This window comes from Lithobates pipiens, unplaced genomic scaffold (genome assembly GCF_037356315.1).
Source record: "Lithobates pipiens isolate NorthernLeopardFrog02 unplaced genomic scaffold, aLitPip1_a1.2 Scaffold_19, whole genome shotgun sequence".
Classification (NCBI taxonomy): Eukaryota; Metazoa; Chordata; class Amphibia; order Anura; family Ranidae; genus Lithobates; species Lithobates pipiens.
Genome location: NW_027507764.1, coordinates 255,577,071 through 255,601,617, shown reverse-complemented (window position 1 = coordinate 255,601,617; position 24,547 = coordinate 255,577,071). Strand labels below are relative to the sequence as shown.

Below are 24,547 nucleotides of genomic sequence, written 5' to 3'. Positions count from 1 at the left end.
GACTGTACATTTCTTTCAAGGGTTCCTCCATGGTAAATAGGTTAAGGCTGCAATAAGTGATCACTTGAATGACAGCTCTGAGTCCACTGGGGCAGCCAACATTCAAAATGGTGGCAAGCAGCAGCAGTTTTAGGGCTTTTAGATGTCTACACATGGGAGGCTTTTACAGGTAAAACCCATGAATAATATATGTTAATGCAATGTAATCTTGTAAGAAGATTGTTGTTGAAATGAATGGTCTGGTGACAGGGTCTCTTTAACCTTTTCACTGCCAGGCTTTTGTGTCACTTTAAAGATAGGTTTCATTTAGCTTAACTTTCAGCACTATGAGTAAATTTGGGGACAATGAAAAAAAAAACTCATTTCAAAATGACTAGGTTCAGCATGACATAATTACAGGGGTTTAATTCCATATTTAGCAGAGTTCTGGGGAAGTTATTCAGTGTTTCCTCAGACCTCAGGGCGATGTATGTGGAAAAAGATGGGAACGCTTTAAAGAAGAGTATTGTGAAAAATAATGAATTGATAAGATATAGATATACATCATATACACACACGTTTAGCAGCTCCTGTATGCTAAAGAGTTAAACCCCAGGCGTTTTTTTTCTGAAGCCACACAAGTCACTTACAGCCACCAGTACAAGCTAATGGCTATACCTAGCTATGCGCCAGTACATACATATTGCTTTTGCATGAAAATAAATAAATCATATACTGAACACCATCATACAGTTATAACTATATAATAATTTTCACAATGATGATCCTTTAACCACTTCAGCCCCGGAAGGTTTGGCTGCTGAATGACCAGGACATTTCTGCGATTCGGCACTGCATCGCTTTAACTGACAACTGTGCGGTTGTGCGGCGCTGCACCCAAACAAAAGTGATGTCATTTTTTCTCACAAATAGAGCTTTCTTTTGGCGGTATTTGAGCACCTCTGCGGTTTTTATTTTTTGCTATAAAACAAAATGCGACAATTTGGAGGGGGGGGGGAACCCCCACAATATTTTGTACTTTTTGCTAAAATATCCCCATTAAAAAAAATAAAGAAAAATAAATAAAAAATTCTCAGTTTAGGCTGATAATGTATGCTTCTACATATCTTTGGTAATAAAAAAAAAAAAAATTAAAATCGCAATAAACTTATACTGATTGGTTTGCACAAAAGTTTTAGCGTCTACAAAAATAGGGGATAGATTTATAGCATTTTTTATTTTTTTTTTACTAATGGCAGCGATCTGCGATTTTTATCGGGACTGTGACATTACGGCAGACACATTTGACACCATTTTGGGACCACTGACATTTATACAGCGATCAGTGCTATAAAAATGCACCGATTATTGTAAAAACTTCACTGGCAGGGAAGGTGTTAATTGTGTTCTCCGTGTGTGTGTGTGTGTGTGTGTGTGTGTGCGTGTGTGCGTGTGTGCGTGTGTGCGTGTGTGCGTGTGTTTTTCTAACTGTGGGAGGGGACTGACCTAGAGGAAATGACAGATCGTGATTCCTAGCTATTAGGAACTCACGATCTGCATCTCCTCACAGAACAAAGATTTGTGTGTTTACGTACACGTCCCTGTTCTGTCTCTCATGCTCCCGAATGCTCATGGGCAGCGGTCATCGCGACCATCAGCCACGAGCATCGGCACCCCCGCAGTGCAGCGGGCGCGTGCCTCCGGGGCTCGCTTAAAGGAGCCGACGTATAGCTACAACGGCTCGTGGGATCATGCCAACCTGCCGCAGTATGACGGCGGCTGGTCAGCAAGTGGTTAAAACAATTCTGACAATACACACATGTATACAACTTACTCCTCAAGTAGAAATGCATTATAATATTGCTACCTGTGATATATTTACCCTTACTTTAATTTTACTAATGACCATATGGACAGGTATCCCTTTTCAAGGATGTTGACTAAAAATGGTCACAAAAAGCAAGTTAACAAACTCCATGTTAAAGCGGAGTTCCACCCAAAAATGTAACTTTCCGCTTTTCGCTCCTCCTTTCCTCCCACTGTCTTCTGGGAGACGCACAGGTCCCAGAAGACAGCAGGGACCAGTGGACGTGCGCATGCACAGTAGGGGACCAGGCTGTGAAGCCTTCCTAAAAGGAAATTCTGAAAGCTAGCGCGGCTTAACGTGCATTGAATTCAATGCAAAAACGCCCAAAAAATCGTGTTTTTAACGCTGCTTTTTTCCTGGCGTCTGTACTAGGTTTACAGCCCGTTTTTTAAAACGTCTGTGTGCATGAGGACTAACTGTTGTGAATGGAACTGCTGCTATATGAAAAAAAAAAAAAGAGGCTTACAACAGTGGAGAATTACTCCGCTATTTTTATAAGCTCCTAAAGTAAAGTAATCTGCTTCCTAAACTGCTGATAACTGTTCATAAACTGTAGCGGACTGTGGAAGGCTGGAGCACTGGCATGAGTACCGTGAGTCACTGGTAAACACTTCCTTTTTCCAGTCATAGCTGCCTGCTGACCATGTTTGCTATGGACTGTAAATTAATATGGTTATCCATTAACATTGCTGTCTTTAAAGACTGTTGCCCTTGCTGATAAATCGCTGCCAATAAATGCCGATAATTGGTCTGATAACTGTGGCTATTGCACAGACATTACTGGGGATGACCATAGTTACCTTTCGATAATTTCACTATCTGCCGACTATTACCGTCCGTTAATTATTGATAAGGACTGATGTTTTTGTCAATGACTTATGTATGTGGTCAACTAACGCTGCGCTTTGAAAACTGCGTTTTTTTTTTTACTGATAAATTCGTGTTGACAACTGCACTTACCTGTTGATTTTTATCGATAAACTGCACTTACCTGCTGATAGTTGCTATCATTTGTAGAAGATCATTGCTGTCCTATGAGAACTGCTGCTATTCTCTGATAACCCCCTGCTATTCTGTGATAACGATTGCTAAAAAATTACAGCAATTGCCATTTTATTCCCTAGGGTCTCTGCTAATAATATATATAAAAAAATAAAAATAAATTCTGCTCACCGCCATTACTAGTAAAAAAAAAAAAAAAAAAAAAAAGTGCCATAAAACTGTCCCCTATTTTGTAAATGCTATAAATTTTGTGCAAAGCAATCAATAAACGCTTATTGCTATTTTTTTGTACCAAAAATATATAGAATACGTATCGGCCTAAACTGAGGAAATTTTTTTTTTTTTATATATATATATTTTTGTGGGATATAGCAAAAAGTAAAGAATCGTGCGTTTCTTTTCAAAATTGACTCTTTTTTTGTTTATAGCGCAAAAAATAAAACCGCAGGGGTGAGCAAATACCACCAAAAGAAAGCTCTATTTGTGGCAAAAAAAGGACGTCAATTTTGTTTGGGAGCCACGTTGCATGACCGCGCGCAATTGTCAGTTAAAACAACGCAGTGCCGAATCGCAAAAAGTGGTCTGGTCTTAAGTTAGCAAAATGGTCTGGTCTGAAAGTGGTTAAGAAAGAAGTGTCAGAAAAAGATTTAGACTCTAAGTGGTTAAACTTTGTGGTTGAAAGCTTGGCAGACTGCCCAGATTATTTCTTTACACAGGAAGTTCTATCCCTCTGATCTAAGAAGTAAGCATTTGTTACAATGTTTCAAGTTCTAAACTTGGCAGATTGCCCAGCATGTTTTGTTTCCTTTTGACAGCTGAGTGAGCAGATAATCTCTCCACTCCTTTATATGAAAGAATTGCATGGTGATTTTTTTTTTAACAATTAAATCGTGCAGCTCTACCATGCCCCAGTAGTGATTAAATAAGAAATATTAAATACTAGGATAGGAAGGAATTGGAGATTAAACAACTCTTATTTAAGACCCAGGGATAATTAAGAAGATTGAGCAGGAACTTGAAAATTTCTTTGAGGTAAATGACACACCAGAAATTTCCCACTCAGCCCTGTGGGAAGCACATACAGAGGGCACCTATAAGGGCAGGCACAGGGAGAAAAAAATAAATAAAAAAGGGTGAGAAGCTCTGTTCTCCATATAACGAGATACAGGATTTAGAAAAAAAATAAAAAAAATGACAAGACCCCAAGGTATCCTGGAGAGGCAGGAATTTAACAAAAAGAGAGCAATTAGTGGACCTTTTAGAACAAGAGAAAAAAAAATGTGCCTTCCACATGGTAAATAAGGAGAGGTATCAATGGAGAAATAAATCATAAATAAAAAGTGGTTGGCCAGGGTAATAAGGGGTAAGGGGGGGGGGGGGGGGGGGGGGGGGGGTTGGGAGTGTTCCTTTAGCCCTAAAATTGAGACCGACCAGGGAGAGATGGGTCATTTGTCTGCTGAAATAGAGGAGGTGTTTCATGAGTACTATAGTTCATTAACCCTTTCATGACTAAGCCTATTTTTGGAATTTGGTGTTTACAAGTTAAAATCCATATTTTTTGCTAGAAAATTACTTGGAACCCCCAAACATTATATATATTTTTTTAGCAGAGGCTCTAGAGAATAAAACGGCGATTGTTGCAATATTTTATGTCACACGGTATTTGCGCAGTGGTGTTTTAAACGCAACTTTTTGGGAAAAGGGACACTTTCATGAATAAAAAAAAAAAAAAAAACAGTAAAATTAGCCCAATTTTTTTTGCGTAATGTGAAAGATAATGTTACGCCGAGTAAATAGATACCAAACATGTCACACTTTATAATTGCGCGCACTTGTAGATTGACGACAAAGTACGGTACCTAAAAATCTCAATAGGCGACGCTTTAAAAAAAATTTACGGTTTCCAGGTTAGCGTTACAGAGGAGGTCTACTGCTAGAATTATTGCTCTCGCTCTGACGATCGCGGCGATACCTCACATGTGTGATTTGAACACCGTTTACATACGCGGGCGCGACTTCCGTATGCGTTTTCTTTGCTTCGCGAGCTCGCGGGGACGGCGGGCGCTTTGAAAATTTTTTTTTTTATTTTTTTATTTATTTTAAAAAAACTAAATTGTTTTAAAAAAAAAAAAAAAATTTGATCACTTTTATTGCTGTCACAAGGAATGTAAACATCCCTTGTGACAGTAATAGGTGGTGACAGGTACTCTTTATGGAGGGATCGGGGGTATAAAAGACCCCCCACCCCTCCTTTACACTTCAATGTATTCAGATCGCCGAAAACGGCGATTCTGAATACCGGATATTTTTTTTAAACCGGCGCCATTGGCAGCCGAGTAAACGGGAAGTGACGTCATGACGTCGCTTCCGTGTTTACGATGAGGAGACTAGAACGAAGCGGCGAGAGGCGGCGGGAGGGGGGGGATGTCCCCTCCCGCTCCTCCGGCATAACAGCCGAGCGGCTTTTAGCCGCATCGGTTGTTATGGCTGGAAAGCCAATCGCCCGCTGTAAAAAACGGTACCGGGATGATGCCTGCAGGTGCGGGCATCATCCCGGTATACCCCCCGGAAGCCGAGTACGCAGATCTGCGTACGCTCGGCGGGAAGGGGTTAAACAATGTGAATCAGAGAGAGAAGAATGTAGGGAGGAAGGAATTAACGAGTATCTGAAAGGTCTTGACCATCTCACGTTGCCTAAGGAGCTGGAGCAACTTGAAATCCCAATGACGCCAGAAGAAGTTAGAAGAGCAATAAATAGTATGGCTTTGAGAAAGAGCCCGGGCCCTGATGGGTGCTCTATCATATGAGATTTCAAAAATTTCCGATTCCTAAACTATGTGAATATCCTAATGCCCTGACTGAAGGAGAGACCTTTCGGGAGGAATCATTACTGGCCTATATAACCCTCATTCTAAAAGAAGCGAAGGACCCAGCAGCTCCAGCAAGTTAATCGCCCAATATCCCTGTTAAACACAGATATAAAGATTTTCGCTAAAGTAATAGCGGAAAGATTAACCACTTGCTTACTGGGCACTTAATCCCCCTCCTATCCAGACCAAATTTTCAGCTTTCAGCGCTGTTGCACTTTGAATGACAATTGCGCGGTCATACAACATTGTACCTAAATTAAAATTTTTATATTTTTCCCCCAAAAAGAGCTTTCTTTTGGTGGTATTTGATCACCTCTACGATTTTTTTTTTTTTTTTTTACAAAAAAATATGTAAAAAAAGACTGAATTAAAAAAAAAATAAAAAAAATAATTATAACATTTTTAAAAAACGGGTCATTTTTGCCCGTCATTGATGTACGCTGATGGGGCGGCAACGATGGGCGCTAATCGGTTACACCGATCGGCAGCACTTGTGGGCATTGATAGGTGCCACTTTCAGGTTCAATTTATGAGGCATAACTGCCTCTTCGTTTCGGGAACGATCACTGAACTTTTCTTTTGATCATGTGATCAGCTGTCATTGCCTGACTCAGATCGGTGATCACCCGAGTCTCAGTGACTCGTGATCACAGCGCACACAAGGAGCGTGCACAGAGGAGGCCGTCATGTGACAGTCTCCCGGAAATTTCACATCCACACTGTGGCCATCATTCGGCCATAGCGCGGATGTCAGATGGTTAAAGCCTCTGTTACCAAGTTGGGTAAGCAGTGATCAGCTTGGGTTTGTAGCAGGGAGAGAGGGGAAAGATAATAGCCTGAAGTCGCTGTGTTTGATCCATGAAGTAGAAGGAGGGAAGACCCCAGTCGCATTCCTATCGATTGATGCCCAAAAGGCTTTCGACAGGGTGGACTGGGGCTTCATGGAACACTAAGACATCTGGGCATTGGGGTAAAGATGATGAAATGGATATCGGCCTTTTATCATCATCCAACAGCTAAAATTAAAATAAATGGGAATCTATCCCCTCCTCTGGAGATATTTAACAGGACAAGGCAGGGATGCCTCCTGTCGCCAATGCGGTTTGTAATAACATTGGAACCTCTGTTAGCGGCTATATGTAAAAACCCAGATATCAGAGGAGTAAAAGGTAGGGGAAAGGGAGTTTAAAGTAGCTGCATATGCAGACGACCTGCTCTTGTATATGTCCAACCCTAGAACAACAATCCCAGTTATTTTAGATGAGTTAACAAGATACGGAAAGCTGTCTAACTTTAAAATAAATATGTGTAAAATCAGAGATTTTGAATATCACTGTCCCAAGGGAGAAACAGCAGGAAATCCAACCAAAACTCCCCTTTGGTGTAAGGAGGGACTGGGGTATTTGGGAATAAAACGGACTGCATCTGTAGAGACTATGTTTAATCACTTAAGCCCCGGACCATTTTGCAGGCCAAAGACCAGAGCACTTTTTGCGATTTGGCACTGCGGCGCTTTAACTGACAACTGCGCGGTCATGTGACGTGGCTCTCAAATAAAATTGACATCCTTTTTTTCAAACAAATAGAGCTTTCTTTTGGTGTTATTTGATCAGCCCTGTGGTTTTAATTTTTTGCGCTATAAACAAAAAAAGAGCGACAATTTAGAAAAAATAAATAAAAAAAGATTTTTTACATTTTGCTATAATAAATATCCCCCAAACATAAAACAATTTTCCTCAGTTTAGGCGGATACGTATTCTTCTACATATTTTTGGTAAAAAAAAAAAAAAAATGCAAGAAGCGATTGGTTAGCGCAAAAGTTATAGCGTTTATAAAATAGGGGAATAGTTTTATGGCATTTATTAATTTTTTTTTTTACTAGTAATGGCGCCGATCAGCAATTTTTATCGTGACTGCGACATCATGGCAGACACATCAGACATTTTTGACACATTTTTGGGACCATAGTTTTTTTATACAGCAATCAGTGCTATACAAATTCACAGATTCCAGTGTAAATGACACTGGCAGTAAAGGGGTTAACCACTAGGTGGCAGTGTAGGGGTTAAGTGTGTCCTGGGGCGTTTCTAACTGTGGTGGGCGTGGCTGTGTATGACACGTCACTGATCTCTGCTGCGACCACAGGGAACAGAGATCAGCGACACTGTCACTAGGCAGAACAGGGGGAAGCTTGTTTACATTAGCATCTCCCGTGAGACAATCGCTGGTAACCACACGCCAATCTAGTACGCGGGACCCGCAATCGGACTCACGGAGGTCCCAACCTGGCGAGCGCGCGATGGCATGGCGGCAAATTTAAAGGGACGCAGCTGTACGCCCATTTGCGTACAGCTGCTGATAGTTTTTTCACACAGGGCCATGATGGTTTGGATTTTTTTTCACCTTTAATAATAAACACCTTCATTTACAAATTGCATTTTGTGTTTACTTGTGTTGTCCTTGACTATTGTTTAAATTGGTTTGATGTTCCGAAACACTTAAGTGTGACAAACATGCAAAGGAACAGGAAATGGGCAAACACTTTTTCACACCACTGTATGTGTATGTATGTATGTATGTATGTATGTATGTATATATATATATATATATATATATATATATATATATATATATATATATGGACGTGGGAGGGTGTAGGGACGTGAGAAGAGGGGGGGGGGGGGCTTGGGCGTTTTTCCTTTTTTGGGGGGGGGGGGGGGGGGAATAACAGTTTAGAACATGAATAAATATGATGGTCTTAATATGAGTGTGTGTGTGTGTGTGTGTGTGTGTGTGTGTGTATCTAATAACACAATAAAAATGTGGATAAAAAAATAAAAGCACAGATTCAGGAAGACGCAAACTGGAGCGTCTAGCACAGTTTTCATAGTCCTCCAGTCCTATCTGTAATATTATATTTTCCTCTTTAAGATTTTCGATCTGTCAAGTAATTCAGGGTATGGTTTTTCACATCTACTCTGGTTTCAAGTTCAGACATGCGTTGACACAGCTCCCTCATCTCAATGGTGAGGCTAGATGTAATATGGTCTGAGGTGCGTTTCTACGCTTTTTGAAAAAAAAAAAATTATATTTGTTTTAACATGGCTGGGGGAGGCAATTTATCGAGGTGTCCTCAAACTTAAATTCAGTTTCAGCTGCGCCATTTTAGCTGTTGTAAGAAGCGGTGCGATTTTGTTTGATTTTGTCTTCATATCAAACCAAGAACCATCGGGAATGAAACCCCCACTTGCAGGAAGGAATTCTGTGTGCACAGGTAGGAGTTTATCAATTGCGGGTGTTTAGCAGACACCCGCCGTTATGAGGCTTTACCCTCTCTCACAGTAACAGAGCTTCAGGCAGCGCACATGCAAACCCCCCCCCCCAGCATTTTTTTTTTACCTGCCCTTGAACTCCTCTCTATATTATCCTATGTGTCTATGCACACATGGGCATTTTTAGCAGTTTAGCAGGGGAGTTTAGAGGATGTTTTCTCAACACCCTAAAATCTCATTCAGGAGAGGAAATTCTGGCCACAAAAAAAAAAAAAAAAAAAGTGCTGAATGCCGTTAAATGCTCTTAAAATGCTAGGCGCATTTAGCACTTTAGCATTTCATTCAATGGCCAGAGTAAAATAAAAATTCTGGCAAAAGAAATAAACTCCCAAATTTTGCTAAACTCGTCTAAACTGGTTTGAAATAATGCAGCTTAGGCGCGTTTATAATGCAGATTTTCTCCCGTTAGGAAAAACAGCGTTTACAAGAAACCAGCATGTATGCGGCCTAACTGGTACATTAAAAATAAGAGAAAAAAAACAAAAACAAATTGTGTTGTAAATTCAAACAAAACCACTCACCATCTCCTGCAGGCAGGCCCCGCTCCTTATCCTCACATTTGTTGCATTCACTGAAGTACAGCAGCAAAAATATATCCAAAAAGACCCAAACCAGCGAGGTGGCCAATACCACCTTAAAATAGGCCAGTTTTTTCATAGCAAGGGAAAAAAAAAAAAAAATACAAAGATTCTACTGAAAAATGATGTTGCAAAATAAGAAAACAAGAAACCAAGATTCGAGTGTCATCAGTCTTTCACAAACTGCAAGAGAAGAAAAACAAAAACCATTAGGAGAGGCAAAGATGCAGCCTTTCACATTAAAAACAATCACACATGAAGAATACAGAGCTATGAAGCAGACTGAAGAAAGAAAATAACAGTGAATAAAATTCAACAGTTCTGACAGCTTGTATTAAAAATGAAACAGCAGCATACACAGTTGAAATACATGTTTACATATGTTTACTCTATTGGCTGCCAAAAGATTTGTTAATGTGTTTAGCCATACGTATGACTTTAACACCTCAATCACACTGCAAACACAGGAAGATCACTCTACTGCTATGTAGGAGAATTAACCAGCAAACCACAAAAATAAGTGTTGCACAGTGTCGCATATCAGTATCACAAGAATGGCCAACAGCACAGTGATTACAGTATATTACAAAAGTGAGTACACCCCTCACATGTTTGTATTTTATTATATCTTTTCATGTGACAACACTGAAGAAATTACACTTTGCTACAATGTAAAGTAGTGAGTGTACAGCTTGTATAACAATGTAAATGTGTTGTCCCCTCAAAATAACTCCACACAGCCATTAATATCTAAACCGCCGGCAACAAAAAGTGAGTACACACCACTAAGTGAAAATGTCCAAACTGGGCCCAATTAACCATTTTCCCTCCCCGGTGTCATATCACTCGTTAGTGTTACAAGGTCTCAGGTGTGAATGAGGAGCAGGTGTGTTAAATTTGGCACTATCCCTCCCTGCTGGTCACTGGAAGTTCAACATGGCACCTCATAGCAAAGAACTCTGAGGATCTAAAAAAAAAAAAAAAAAAAAAGAAAGAATTGTTGCTCTACATAAAGATAGCCTAGGCTATAAGATTGCCAAGATCCAGAAACTGAGCTGCAGCACAATGGCCAAGACCACAAAGAGGTTTAATAGGACAGATTCCACTCAGAACAGGGCTTGCCATGGGCAACCAAAGAAGTTGAATGCACATGCTCAGTGTCATATCCAGAGGTTGTCTTTGGGAAATAGCACACACATATGAGTGCTGCCAGAATTGCTGCAGAGGTTGAAGGGGTAGGGGGTCAGCCTGTCAGTGCTCAGCCCATACCCCGCACACTGCATCAAATCGGTCTGCATGGCTGTCGTCCCAGAAATAAGCCTTCTAAAGATGATGCACATGAAAACCTGCAAACAGTTTGTTGAAGACAAGCAGACTAAGGTCATGAATTACTGGAACCATGTCCTGTGGTCTAATGAAACAAAGATAAACATATTTAGTTCAGATGGTGTCAAGCATGTGTGGCAGAAACCAGGAGAGAAGTACAAAGACAAGCGTCTTGCCTACAGTCAAGCATGTTGGTGGGAGAGTCATGGTCTGGGTTTGCACAAGTGCTGCCGGCACTGAGGAGCTACAGTTCATTGAGGGACCATGAATGTCATCATGTACTGTGACATACTGAAGCAGAGCATGATCCTCTCCCTTCAGAGACTGGGCTGCAGGGCAGTATTCCAACATAACGACCCCAAACACACCTCCAAGATGACCACTGCCTTGTTAAAGAAGCTGAGGGTAAAGGTGATGGACTAGCTAAGCATGTCTCCACACCTAAACCCTATTGAGCATCTGTGGGCCTCCTCAAAATGGAAGGGGGAGGAGCGCAAGGTCTCCAATATCCACCAGCTCTGTGATGTCATCATGGAGGAGTGGAAGAGGATTCCAGTGGCAACCTGTGAAGCTCTGGTGAACTCCATGCCCAAGAGGGTTAAGGCAGTGCTGGAAAATAATGGTGGCCACAAAAATATTGCCACTTTGGACCCAATTTGGACATTTTCACTTAGGGGTGTACTCATCACTTTTGTTGCCAGCGGTTTAGACATTAATAGCTGTGTGTTGAATTATTTTTAGGGGACAGCAAATGTACACTGTTATACAAGCTGTACACTCACTACTTTACATTGTAGCAAAGTGGCATTTCTTAAGTGTTGTCACGCAATATAATAAAATATTTACAAAAATATAAGGGGTATACTCACTTTTATGAGATACTGTATGTATAAGGCTCCAAAGCAAACCTGCTTTCCCCTCCACTCTATTATTTCAAAGGCAGCATAAAACTGATTAACACCTCTATACAAACACACATTCATTTTTTCCAAAAATATTTGCTGAAAAACTACTGCAACCTTCATAAAATCAGACATTGTAGTGAAAAAAGGCCTGACCTGTGTATATTACACACAGTTACACAGGGTGAGGGGTTCAAGATATCTACTCTGAATGGAGAAAATTGGTTTTGCAATTCTCTGGGATTGCTCTTCTGGATCGGGTTCTGCAGCCCGGAGACTTTGAAAAGTGTTTGGAGGGATGAAGACTCCAAGCCGGTGTCCACAACTTCCTAAAGACCAGCAGGCAGAGTGGGCAGTTTTGCACAGACTTTTGATTCAAGGGGCCGGCAGTGATTCAGGGCTCCTGAAGAAGAATGTTCAACACCTCTGGGGGTGGGGGGGGGGGGGTGTAACCTTAATTTTTGTGTTGGAACTGAGCTTTATTTTTAAATTAAAGTTCACCAAAAGCCTTGGGAAATGTATTTCCCTGGCTGGATTCAACTGCATGACAAGCATCACATTTAAGTGAACTTCACAATATTTACAGTAAAACCTTGGTTTGAGAATAACTTGTTTTGAGAGCGTTTTGCAAGACAAGCAAATTTTGTTAATAAATTTTGACTTGATATACAAGTAGCGTCACGTCACAACTGAGTACAAAAGAGAAGCGAGGTGCCTCTAAGTGTAGCAACATGGTTACATTTAACCACTTCAGCCCCGGACCATTTTGCTGGCTTAAGACCAGACCACTTTTTGCAATTCGGAAACTGTCGCTTTAACTGACAATTGCGCGGTCGTGCGACATGGCTCCCAAACAAAATTGACGTCCTTTTTTTCCCCCACAAATAGAGTTTTCTTTTGGTGGTATTTGATCACAACTGCGGTTTTTATTTTTTGCGCTATAAACAAAAATAGAGCGACAATTTTGAAAAAACGCATTATTTTTAACTTTTTGTTATAATAAATATCCCCCAAAAATATATAAAAAAAAACATTTTTCCCTCAGTTTAGGCCAATACGTATTCTTCTACATATTTTTGGTAAAATCACATAGTAAGCGATTATTGATTGGTTTGCACAAAATTTATAGCGTCTACAAAATAGGGGATAGTTTTATGGCACTTTTATTAATTTTTTTTTTTTTTTTTTTTTTTACTAATAATGGCGGCGATGAGCAATTTTTATTGCGACTGTGACATTATGGCGGACACATCGGACATTTTTGACACATTTTTGGGACCAGTCATTTATACAACAATCACTGCTATACAAATGCAGTGATTCCTGTTTAAATGACACTGGCAGTGAAGGGGTTAAGTGTTCCTAGGGGCATGTCACTAACTCTGGGGGGCTGGGCTTTCTTTTAATGAACACTGATCTCTGCTCCAATCACATGGAGCAGAGATCAGCATCACTTGTTGCTAGGCAGAACTGGGAGATGCTGTTTACAACGGCATCTCCTAGTTCAGCCGCTCTGTGAGACGATCACAGGTATGCCCACGGCGATAGAGTCCGCGGGACCCGCAACCGGACTCACGGGGGTCCCGACCAGCACGCAATGGCAGGACGGCAAATTTAAAGGGACGTACAGGTACGTCCATTTGCCTGCCCATGCCATTCTGCCAACGTACATCGGCGTGCGCCGGTCGGGAAGTGGTTAAGCAACATATTGCTACACTTAAGCCCCTTTCACACTGGGGCGGTGCGGGCATCGGCGGTAAAGCGGCGTTTTAGCAGCAGTATGCGGCCACTAGCAGGGCGGTTTTAACACCCTGCCTCCGGCTTTCACACTGGAGTGAAAGGGGCCGTTTTTCAGGCGCTACACATGTGCTATTTTTAGCGCTGTAGCGCCTGAAAACCGCCTCAGTGTGAAAGGGGGCTTAAAGCCTCTCTTCTCTTTAATACTCTGACGCTTCTGCTGGATTTTGCTTCTTCATCACATTGCTATAATCTTTTTATATGGTCTATAAAACTGAAGGACTTATGAATAAATGGTTGTGGAATGAATGATTTGAGTTTCCATGATTTCTTATGGGGAAAATTGCTTTGATTTACAAGTGTTTTAGATTACAAGCATGTTTCTGGAACAAATTATCAAATTATGCTCGCAATCCAAGGTTTTACTGTACTTGTCCGGAGTCCCAATATAAAATATGAAATAGGAGAAAAGAGCACAGTAGATAATTAAACAAAATGGTTGACACAGTAGTAAACCGCAGTTGACGGGGAAAAAAAAAATCCCCTGCAAAGCAATGTCATAATGTGCTAGAATTGAAAAGCATACTAGCACATTACGAGAGACTTGCCTCAAAACAAAGCCCTCCAGCGCCACACTGTCACAGCTGTGAGGGCTTCCATCTTCCTTTGTGTTTCGGAGCCTTGAGCTAAACGAGTGGCCAGAGGCACAATGACATCACTCCTGCGTATGCGCACAAGAGTCACTGTTTGCGGCTCAAGCTCTGAAGGTCCAGCACTGTATGCTGGACCTTCAGAGGGCCTGCACTGGTGACGTCACTGGATTCATGCACTCTGAATATATCAAGTTTGGGAGATCTTCACAGTACCGACAGGTAAGCCTTATTATACAAACACACCCAGCCTTGTGACCTGATTTTTACTACTGTAGTTAAGCAACACAGCTCAGTCACCTCTCTGCACCCAGCACGTAATTGAACAGTTAAAGAAAAAAATTATTTATATATTTTAGGTGTCAGTAAGGCCAATGCATATATATGTTATGTGTTATGCACGTTACAAGGAATCATATAGAATAATACACAAACATCTTAAACTCAACGCATTTTGCGAGTCAAAACGAATGCAGTGTGTCTAAAATATAAACCATTGATTAAGGGTGTATTTCAAAGATAGTATATGTCATTTAACAAAATGGTAAAAAGGGGGTGCTTAGGTGTGGAAGACCCCACGCTTACCAATATGCAAAGCCAGGATACAACAGGCTTGTTACCCAAAAAGTGGCAGCAACATGAGTCTAGCCCAGGAGCTGAGGAGGTGGATCTAGCAGGGCCCCTCCGGATAACAAATGGAGGGTGAATATGGCAATAGTGAAAAATGTGTGTCCCTTGGGGTCTCTCAAGGTCCATCATCATGGAAAACTGTAACAAATGTATATAAGTAATTTGTGCCCTCAGTCCCTTTCTCTGTTGCAAAAGGGGAGAGGTTAGGGGTTTATTTAGACCCCTGATATCTCACCAAAGCCTCCCCCCCCCCCCACAATTATTGAATAAAAAAAAAATATAGATTTTTTTTTTTATTCAATAAAACACATGCACGTTGTCACTGTCCACTCGCACACCATAAAAAAAAAATTTATAAATAGCAAATAAAAATTCCTGGGAAATATATAAAAAAAAAAAAAAAAAAAAAAACCCACACACAACATTTAGTGTGAAATAGTTTACAAATTGAAAGTCCTTTTCTTACACTGGGAAGGTGAAATGCAGTGTATATAAAAGTACTATGCTTAGGGTATATAAACTAAACTTGTTTTTTTTTTAAATGTATTTTTTATTAAAAAGGAACAAGGACTGTGTATGTTAAGAATGTTTTAACTATACATGAGAACAGGTAACCATCCCCCTTTCACTCATAATACTGTAATTTAAAAAGCATCCTGCCAAAATGCATTTTGAGTTATTGACAATGCTGATGCAGAAGCCCATTCAAGAGCTTTATCAATCTCCTCTTTATTTTCAGGTGTTATTTTATCTGTAAATAAAGAGATTGTGTATTTTTGGGAGGCAGTGGTTTAGAACACTTCTTTACTGGAAGGATGTTGTTGGTGAAGCAGTGGCGGTCAGTGCACAAAACAAACTGAAAAAATAAATAAAAACAAATTGCAGCCACTTGTGCCCGTCATATGCAGCCACTGTGATCCCCGCCACTTCCCCCATCTTAGTGGCGGGTCAGGCAGCAGATGACGGCGGCAAGTTGTGGGACGGCTCCTGTGTCCTCCATGCTTCCCCCTCTTTTCTTCGGTCTGCAATTGGGGGACCTGTGCCTTCAGCTAATCAGGTGATGGTATTAGACCCGCGCTAGATGATTGGCAGAGAGGTGGTTCAGTGTTAAAAAAAAAAAAAAAAAAAAAAAGCAAATATTCATTTTCTTTTCAAACCCATCTGGGTGGACTACGAGCGAAATGCTCTGTGCTCCAAGCCCATTTCTGAAGCCTATTAGAGCCTATGGCTCTAATCAGGTGCAAAAAAAAACCCACAGCTGGAATTCATGTGGCAGTAGTGTCCATGAACAGATTAATGCAATGCATGAATCCATCAATTAGTCATAGAGGGGGTGGCTGGAGAGAGGGGGCAGCACTCATGCGCCCTTAATGGATGGGCCTCCCCTGTGGTAAAGAAACACTTTCCAATGATCCAGAAGGAGCAAAAAGCGTTTCTGGAATGAGAACTCAAAAAAGCTGCTCGCACTTTCATTATGGTCCTCATTTCATTATATTGTTTTTATGTATCTTTAGGGCACCTCTGGCATGCAAGGAGCCAGTCATCCTTGTAACATTTGGAAAAATCGAATATTTTCACAATTTCACTATTGAAAAGAATATTTATTTTTACAATAGTAGCAAATTGCAGCTTTGCTATCAGCAGAAACTGCACTGTGAAAATGTTTCCCCAACTCTAGATCAGGGGGTCGGCAACCTGTTAATCACAATCTGTCAATTAGGGCCATCCGACAGGTAGTTCCTGACCCGCTATGCCGCCAGCTTCTGATCGTGCCTGTCACCTGTCATATCAGAGTGGCAATCTTCAACAGCCAAGACGCTGCCCAGATCACATCACACCACACATGCAGAGCTGCAGCAGGGTGCCAAGTGGCTCTTGCACTTGGCACTAGTGTAGAGCGAATACATTCTGTCAGGCGGACTGATCTCTACTCAGACTATTTCTAGTCCTGAGATCGGACTTGCTGTCATTCAGAGGCTGAAAAAGCAGCGCTGGGATTGTGAACACAAGTAATAAAAAGTGTTGTGAAAGGGCTAATAATGACATTAGCAAAGTACAGCATAAAGGGGTTAATGTGCTGCCACTGGTCACTGAAGCATAACTCAGTTAGTTTGTGCCCCTTTGTGCTGCATTACTGGCACTAGTGCCAGTGTTAATTAACCCCTTAATGCTGCAGCTTGGAGAGGTTATTAAAAGCGGAGTTCTGCCTGGGGAAAAATAAAATAACGAGCATGACATAGTTTGCCGCAGAAAGTGCAGCTATCTATGGCCGGAAGTGGGACTAAATACCTGGATTTGACTGGTATCGGCTCCCCCCCCCCCTTCCACCATGAAAAGTGCCAAATGTGACACCAGGGGGGGAAACCCAATAAGTGGAAGTTCCATTTCTGGGTGGAACTCCACTTTAAAAAAACACTGACACTGGTCACTAATGCAGCATAAAAAAGGGGTTAATCAACTGCCACTGCCCACCAATAGGCAGGGTAGTTTGAAAGAACATTACCACTGGCCATTAGTGCAGAGAGGAAGCGGAGGCCGCTAAGATTGCTTTTACAAAAAAACAGCATCATTTGCCCGAAAAAAACAATACCAAGATGATGGCTGTAGCAGCAAACTTCATTCTAGTATACCACTTTAAACCGGCAATGTAAAAGTCCAGCCTAAACCTAACTGCTCAGCCTGTCAAATTTCAACTTGTAAACAAAAAGTCCCAGAAAAGGCCTGGTCTTCAAGTGGTTAATTAAAGACCACATTGATGAGTTTTTGCTAGAAAAAAAAAAAAAAAAAAAACATTTTAAAACGCGCATCATCGGAAATAAGTTCAGTTTTTGAAGGGGCCAACACCATCTTGGTACTCCGACTTAGAAGGGAGGAAAAGCAACAGTGAGTACAACTTGTGCACTGGACTGCAAGGGAAAGGCCGCAATAAGCTAAAATGCTGTCCATATTTGCGGGCACATGCACTGTAAATAAAGCTTTAGGACAGACATGCCTAGCCTCCTGTGAAGCCTGCAAAGGCAGCCGGGCACAAACACACACACACACACAAGCAGGTGTGGCAGCCTGTGACAAAATATTATGCAGGATTTATATAGCGCCAATGAACATGTGTCAATCCGGTTGGTCCAGAGGAAACACAAGAACTGAGACATGTGTCAACTTTTTATAATGGTGGATGAGGAGTTTTCTGTTTTACATGCGAGGAGCCCCATCTCAGACGCTGTCCTGGAAGAGTTGAGAAATCTTAACATTAGAGATGTTAGCGGAATCATCTATGTAGCCAAAATGGTCTACAACAAATCCTGTTGTGCCCACTTATAGCTGCAGTACAGATCAGATCTCTCGCCAACCATGGAAGCCATCAGGAGCAGGACTTGTTCACTTGGCTGTGGACCAGCTGACTTGCCTAAAGAGTTCTGACTGCTGTTCATTTCAGTGTCAGGGCTGTGGAGGAGTTGGATGTTGTGAGCTGGCTGTACCACTGGGCTGCCCGTAGAGCTCCAGCTGCTATTGCTTGGGCAGACACTCTCTGGTGGCAGGGCCATGCTAGTCAACAAACACTGCTTCTGTAGGCCGAAAGTCTCGGTGCTGGCTGGGCAGATAAGATGATACATTCAGGAGGCTCTTACTGGGTTTAAGAACTTGAGGAAATCAAAAACATTTAAATAGAGCAGAGTGGTACATTCAAGACCAGTGTCTTGCCAAAATCCATAAATGATTATAATACAAATAAAAATGCCCCAAGGGACTTTAAAAATGCAGTCAGGGATACCCTTCTTGTCTAAGATATATCAAGAGAAACTGCCAACTATTGAACTTCATCAGGACAAGTTCTGATGTATTTTAGAAAATATTTCCTTCTTCAGGGAAGAGATGGATATGCCAAAGCTATAATAATTATAACAATGAATATACTGGACATATTGAGAAAAATGTTACAAATTGTTAACATGGTAGGCCAATCCCAGATAATTCTCACGTTGTACACAAATAAGGAAATCATACAACAATAAAACCGTATATCAAATCAGAGTTGGCTGGTGACTGTGTGGCAGCACACGAAGAGAGGGCATGCCACTGCACACCCAAGGACCAACTGGCATGGATTCAAGACACGAAAACAGTAGCATTGTAAAAATGTCATAGAAAATTTCTGATGGAAAAGCAGGTCTGTCGCAACAAATTAAAAATGAAAAAAGGAAAGAAAAGAAAAAAAAAAAAAAAAAAGGAACAGATAGAAACCGTGGGAAAAGAAGGAACCAAGGAAGAAAAAATAAATAATAATCTGTAGGAGATCAAATCCTTCTGGCCACCATCCGGTATGTGGCAGCAAAAATGCTTAATCATGGTCCCCTGGCATCCCCGGTGTGCTGGGAGTGATGTTGATAGCTCCCTGGCATGTGACATGCAAAGGACAGCCATACCCCAAGAGATAGGTGGTGGTCGGCCACACATGTGCCATCCCCCAGCTAAAGTGGGAGGAAGGTACAGCCTGGCAAACCCACCCAGCCCATAGTGGCCAAATGGTGGCCCCACCAGAAGGACTAGCCAGGGGTTAATGGCCCAATTTTTTGGTGTAGCTTTTATCAACTTTTTTTTTTTTTTTTTTATTATTATGTTTATAAGACCGACCGGTGCACATGCCTTTTACATTTATATCTATGAGATTGCCTCTAAAGATCCCTGGGGGATTTTTGTTTGTATTAAGATCTTGAGCAATAACTTAAGCAAATTCAAACCTTAAAGTCCAACTCAAGTTAGGGCAAAGGCTTGAAACATGCAAATCCCTCTCAGGAATTTAAAATAAGCAGTTTTGCAGTTATACTCACCTCTGCTGCGATATTGTCCTCCACTAACATAGCAGTTCAGGGATCCATGAACCCAGGGCGCTGAGGCTTTAAGTGTAAACCCTAACAATGAACACATTTCTCAGATTTTATACCTTTTTTTGCCCTATGGACTCTACAGTGTTCTGAAACAATATTATCAGGAAATGTGTTTTGACTACAGCGTACCACTGTTATGGAGAAGAGGAAAGAGTGAGGTGTTCTGTAGTTCTAACACACTTCACTTCCTTTGGAGAGGCAACATTGCCACACCACCAGATGTACAGTAGAAAGAGCAAGCATTGTCACCCCAAGATAGGAAGTGTGTTACTGGAAGAGTTACTAAGTGAATATAATGGAATGGAGAGGGGGGAAAAAAAAAAAAAAAACTAACAACACACCACACAATGTAGTCACCACTGGTAAACTGTAGTTACATTTTTGTTCTTGGATTTAGGAAGGTTTTTAAATGTATTTTTAATTTAATGCAAGCAGTGAAAGTACCTCATGTGACTTGGTATCAGCCTCTTGCAACCCTGTACAGCGGTGCTCAGAGTGAAAGGAGAGGCAGCACAAGCAGCCAATCAATTGTGCTACAGTGCTATGAGAGACAGACACACACACACACACACACACCATGGCTCGGCTCCACCCCCTTCTTACTGGCAGTGTAATAATGGCTCCCGCTGTTTTGTCTCAGCCAATGAGGATGGAGCGACCCGGGAGAGCTTCTGTTCTCATGCACATCACTGGATCAGCCTCCAGCCTTTAGAACCACATTAACTACAAAAGAGAAAAGTCAGCACTTCTGCCATGCCGGACAGGGCTGTGTTGTGTGGCAGAGTGAAGTCCTATACCATGTCTGCTTTTTTTTTGTGTGGCTGAGGACTATATTGACAGAAATGCAAATCAGTTGGCAGGCAAAACAGCTTCTATTTATGCATTTAATTTGTATATTTAAAGAATCGCCCCAAATTCAACATTAATGGGACTTGAACAAGCCTGAAAATGTAATCTTCTGCCCGTGATTTCTCACTGCTTTTGCCAGCATTGTTTGTGCTAAAATGACATTGGGCAAATACATTGCACTTTGACAAGTGTTAAACAGTCCTTGTACAGATTATAAAACAAGCAGGGAATCAGCCAACTGTTTTTACTGGGGGAAAAAACAAAACAAAAAACACACACACACACACACGAGCTGCACGATTAATGTTTAAAGAGTCGAAATCTCAATTCTATGCTCCCTCCTGATCTTAGAACAGCATTTCCTGATTCTAAGTAACAAGTGAATCAGGAATCACTTCTGATAGCTGACAAAAAAAAAAAAAATCCAGGCAGTCTGCCAAGTTTATCATAACATCAGAGATAAAGAGAAACATTGTAAACATTTACTTTTTACATCAAAGGAATGAACTTCTGTCTGTAAATGAGGTCAGCTTAATCACTTAAAAGGCAACCTTTATCTGCCATTTGTGGTTTACAAGTTAAAATCAGTATTTTTTGCTAGAAAATTACTTGGAACCCCCAAAACACACACACACACACACACACACACAGTCAGTGTGAGGCATGGAGAGCCAATAAAAACAGCACTTTCGCATTTACATGGGATCGGCTGTGAATGGACACAGCCGATAACATGGTTAAAGAGGTGCATCATCAGCTCTCTACCAAGATTAAGGTTGAGTCGTGTCCGTTAGAGCAGCGACACTGGGGCAACTTTATATGGCTGCCCCAGAACGAGGGGACAAGTAAACACTACAGATATACAGTATGCACTTTGTTCAGATTTCATGACCGAGGTTAACAACCACTTTTAGTCTTGTATATTGTAATGCGGAGCCTCCATGGATCAGACCTGATTTTCCAGCACATCCCACAGATGCTCAATTGGATTGAGATCTGGAGACTTGAGACCAAGTCAACACCAGACTTGTGTCCCTCAAATAATTCTTGAGCCAGTTTTGCAGTGTGTCAGGGCGCATTATCCTACTGAAAGAGGCCACTGCCATCAGGGAAAACAGTTTCCAATGTTCAGGTAGGCGATACGTTTCAAGCAAAATCCACATGAATGTCAGGACTCAGGGTTTCACAGCAGAACAAAGCAACACACTGCATCCACTGGATTGTTTTCTTCCCATGGTGAATCCTGGTGGCATCTCTTCCCCAGGTAAGCGACACACGTGCATCTGGCCATCCACATGATGTAAAAGAAAAACGTGATTCATCAGACCAGGCCACCTTCTTCCATTGCTCTGTGGTCCAGCTCTGATACTTGCATGCCCATTGTAAGCACTTTTGCCTGTGGACACAGGGTTGCCCGACTGCTCTGCAGCTGCACAGCCCCATACACAACATATTGCGATGTCCATTCTACTTTTAAGACACTCAGGGACAACATGTTTAATTGCTGCTTAACCACTTCAATACCGGGCACATAAACCCCTTCCTGCCCAGACCAATTTTCAGCTTTCAGCGCTGTCACACTTTAAATGACAGTTGTGTGGTCATGCTACACTGTACACAAATGAAATTTTTTTATCATTTTGTCCCCACAAATAGAGCTTTTTGGTGGTATTTGATCACCTCTACGGTTTTTATTTTTTACTAAGAAAATAAAAAAAAAATACAGAAAATTTTGAAAAAAAGTTTTTTTTTGTTTCAGTTTCAAAACTTTGCAAATAAGTTTTCTCCTTCACTGATGGGGCTACACTGATGGGTACCGATGAGGTGGCACCAATGAAGTGGCACCGAGGTGGCATTGATGGCCACGGATATGTGGCACCAAGGTGGCATTGAAAATGGGAAACCACTGCTCCAGGTTAGTTCACCAAAAGATTGCTCACTCTCTGAGCAGGTAAGGGTCCCAGGTGCAGGCTGATTGCACAAACCAAATGGATAAACAAACTCTGGACAGCCGCACTCCGGATCAGATGAAAAGTAAAACGTGCCTTTTATGTCTTCAAACTAAAAGAACCTCACATCACACAAATAACAGCAACAAAGGGAGAAAAAATAAATAAAAAATTTCTGACGCATTTCACGCTAAACCTAGCGCTTACTCACATCTAATTTCTTTTTCTTTTTCTCCCTTTGTTGCTGTTATTTGTGTGATGTGAGGTTCTTTTAGTTTGAAGAAATAAAAGGCACTTTTTACTTTTCATCTGATCCGGAGTGCTGCTGTCCAGAGTTTGTTCATCCTTTATCCACTGAGGTGGCATTGATGGACACAGATGGGCGGCACAATATTGTTTTATACTGTACTAATGGATGCCAATCAGTGCCAAACAATAATGCATGCCAATAAGTGATGCCCATTGTGGGCACTGATTGGCATCCATTGTGGTCTAGGGTGGCATACCTTGTGCTGGGTATCCCTAGTGGTACAGTGTGGGCATCCTCGGGGGGGGGGGGGGGCTGTGCTGATAATCGATCAGCACAGACCCCCCCCCCCCCGTCAGAGGAGCAGCCGATCGGCTCTCCTCTACTCGCGTCTGACAGATGCGAGTGAGGAAAAGCCGATCATCGGCTCTTCCTATTTACACTGTGATCAGCCGTGATTGGACACGGCTGATCACGTGGTAAAGAGTCTCCACCGGAGACTCTTTACCGAGATCGTAGTTGCAGGGTGTCAGACTGACATCCCGCAACAACGATCGCTGCGATGCGCGCCACGGCTCAAAATCCTGATCATGTCATATGACGTCCAGTCAGGATTTTGAAACCACTGAGCCGCCGTGCTTTTGTTATAGGGCGGGCGGCAAGTGGTTACTATAGCCCACTGACTGAGATATTCAATATTATTCATGCAACCTGTCACCGGTCATAAAGTTATGGCTGATCAGTGTACATCACATATGTCAAAATACTACTTACAACTAAATAAAAATAAGAAAAATAAAATAAAAAAGTATTAAAATATTTGAGAACGAGGTATTATTAAAAAAAAGAAGAGAGCAAAAAATAAAATGTAGCAATATACCACATCTAATTTCTTTTAAAAGTTTTTTTTTTTTTTGCTTTCCTTTTTTTCCAAGCTCTCACTGCTGCAGACTTGATCAATACCCATTGATATTTTTCTGTCCAGCATTTCCAACTTGCGGTACCCCTGGAGCCCCAGCATAACCACCCTTTTCATGTGCGTTTCCGTTCAGGGTTACAGCCGTACATGCTTAAGCTGCAAGCTCTAATAGGCACAGACACCACCAAAACCCTGCATTCTAAGCCACTGACCTGCTCCTCCACAATGGTTTTAAGTGACAATGGCTACTGATTAAGCACCATGCTCTCAACAAGGTGCCTGTCATGTGAACGGGCCATTTGATCTCCAAGTGACACAAACAGCTTTTTTTTTTCCCTGGAGAAAAGAATCTCCAAAGCTTTTATCTAGCTCAGCGCTTCTCCACGCCAGTCCTCAAGGTGAAGGTCAACAGGTCATGTTTTCAGGATTTCCCTCAGATGAAACGGCTGTGGTAATTATGGAGGCAGTGAAACTACCTGTGCAAAATAATGGAAAACCTGAAAACATGAACTGTTTGGACGCCATGAGGCTTGGAGTGGAGAAACCCTGATGTAGCTCACCTCTAGCCATTGGGTGCTTAGACCGAGTGAGGGCTCATTCTTGTACCAACACCAGCTCCATAAACAAAAATACCAGCTGCACCATGTAATACAAAAAGGACAGAACATGCTTGCATGATATTTTAAACATAACAGCCAAAAAATAAATAAAACCCCACGACCAGCCCACTTAACCACTTCCCGACCAGAGCACGACAATGTATGGCACGGGCAGGCAAATAGGGGTACAGGTACGTCCATTTGAAATTGCCGCCCTGCCATCGT

The 24,547-nt window shown here is 41.6% G+C and overlaps 1 protein-coding gene across 1 annotated transcript in view; it reads right to left on the bottom strand.

Annotated features, from left to right (window-relative positions):
* GALNT1 (polypeptide N-acetylgalactosaminyltransferase 1) overlaps positions 1–24,547 on the bottom strand; it is a 264,230-nt gene that overhangs the window by 230,278 nt on the left and 9,405 nt on the right. Inside the window, exon 2 of the mRNA XM_077491924.1 lies at positions 9,572–9,811. Coding sequence (XP_077348050.1) covers positions 9,572–9,707 — 136 coding nt within the window. The 5' untranslated portion in view covers positions 9,708–9,811. The remainder of the gene's footprint in view (positions 1–9,571; positions 9,812–24,547) is intronic.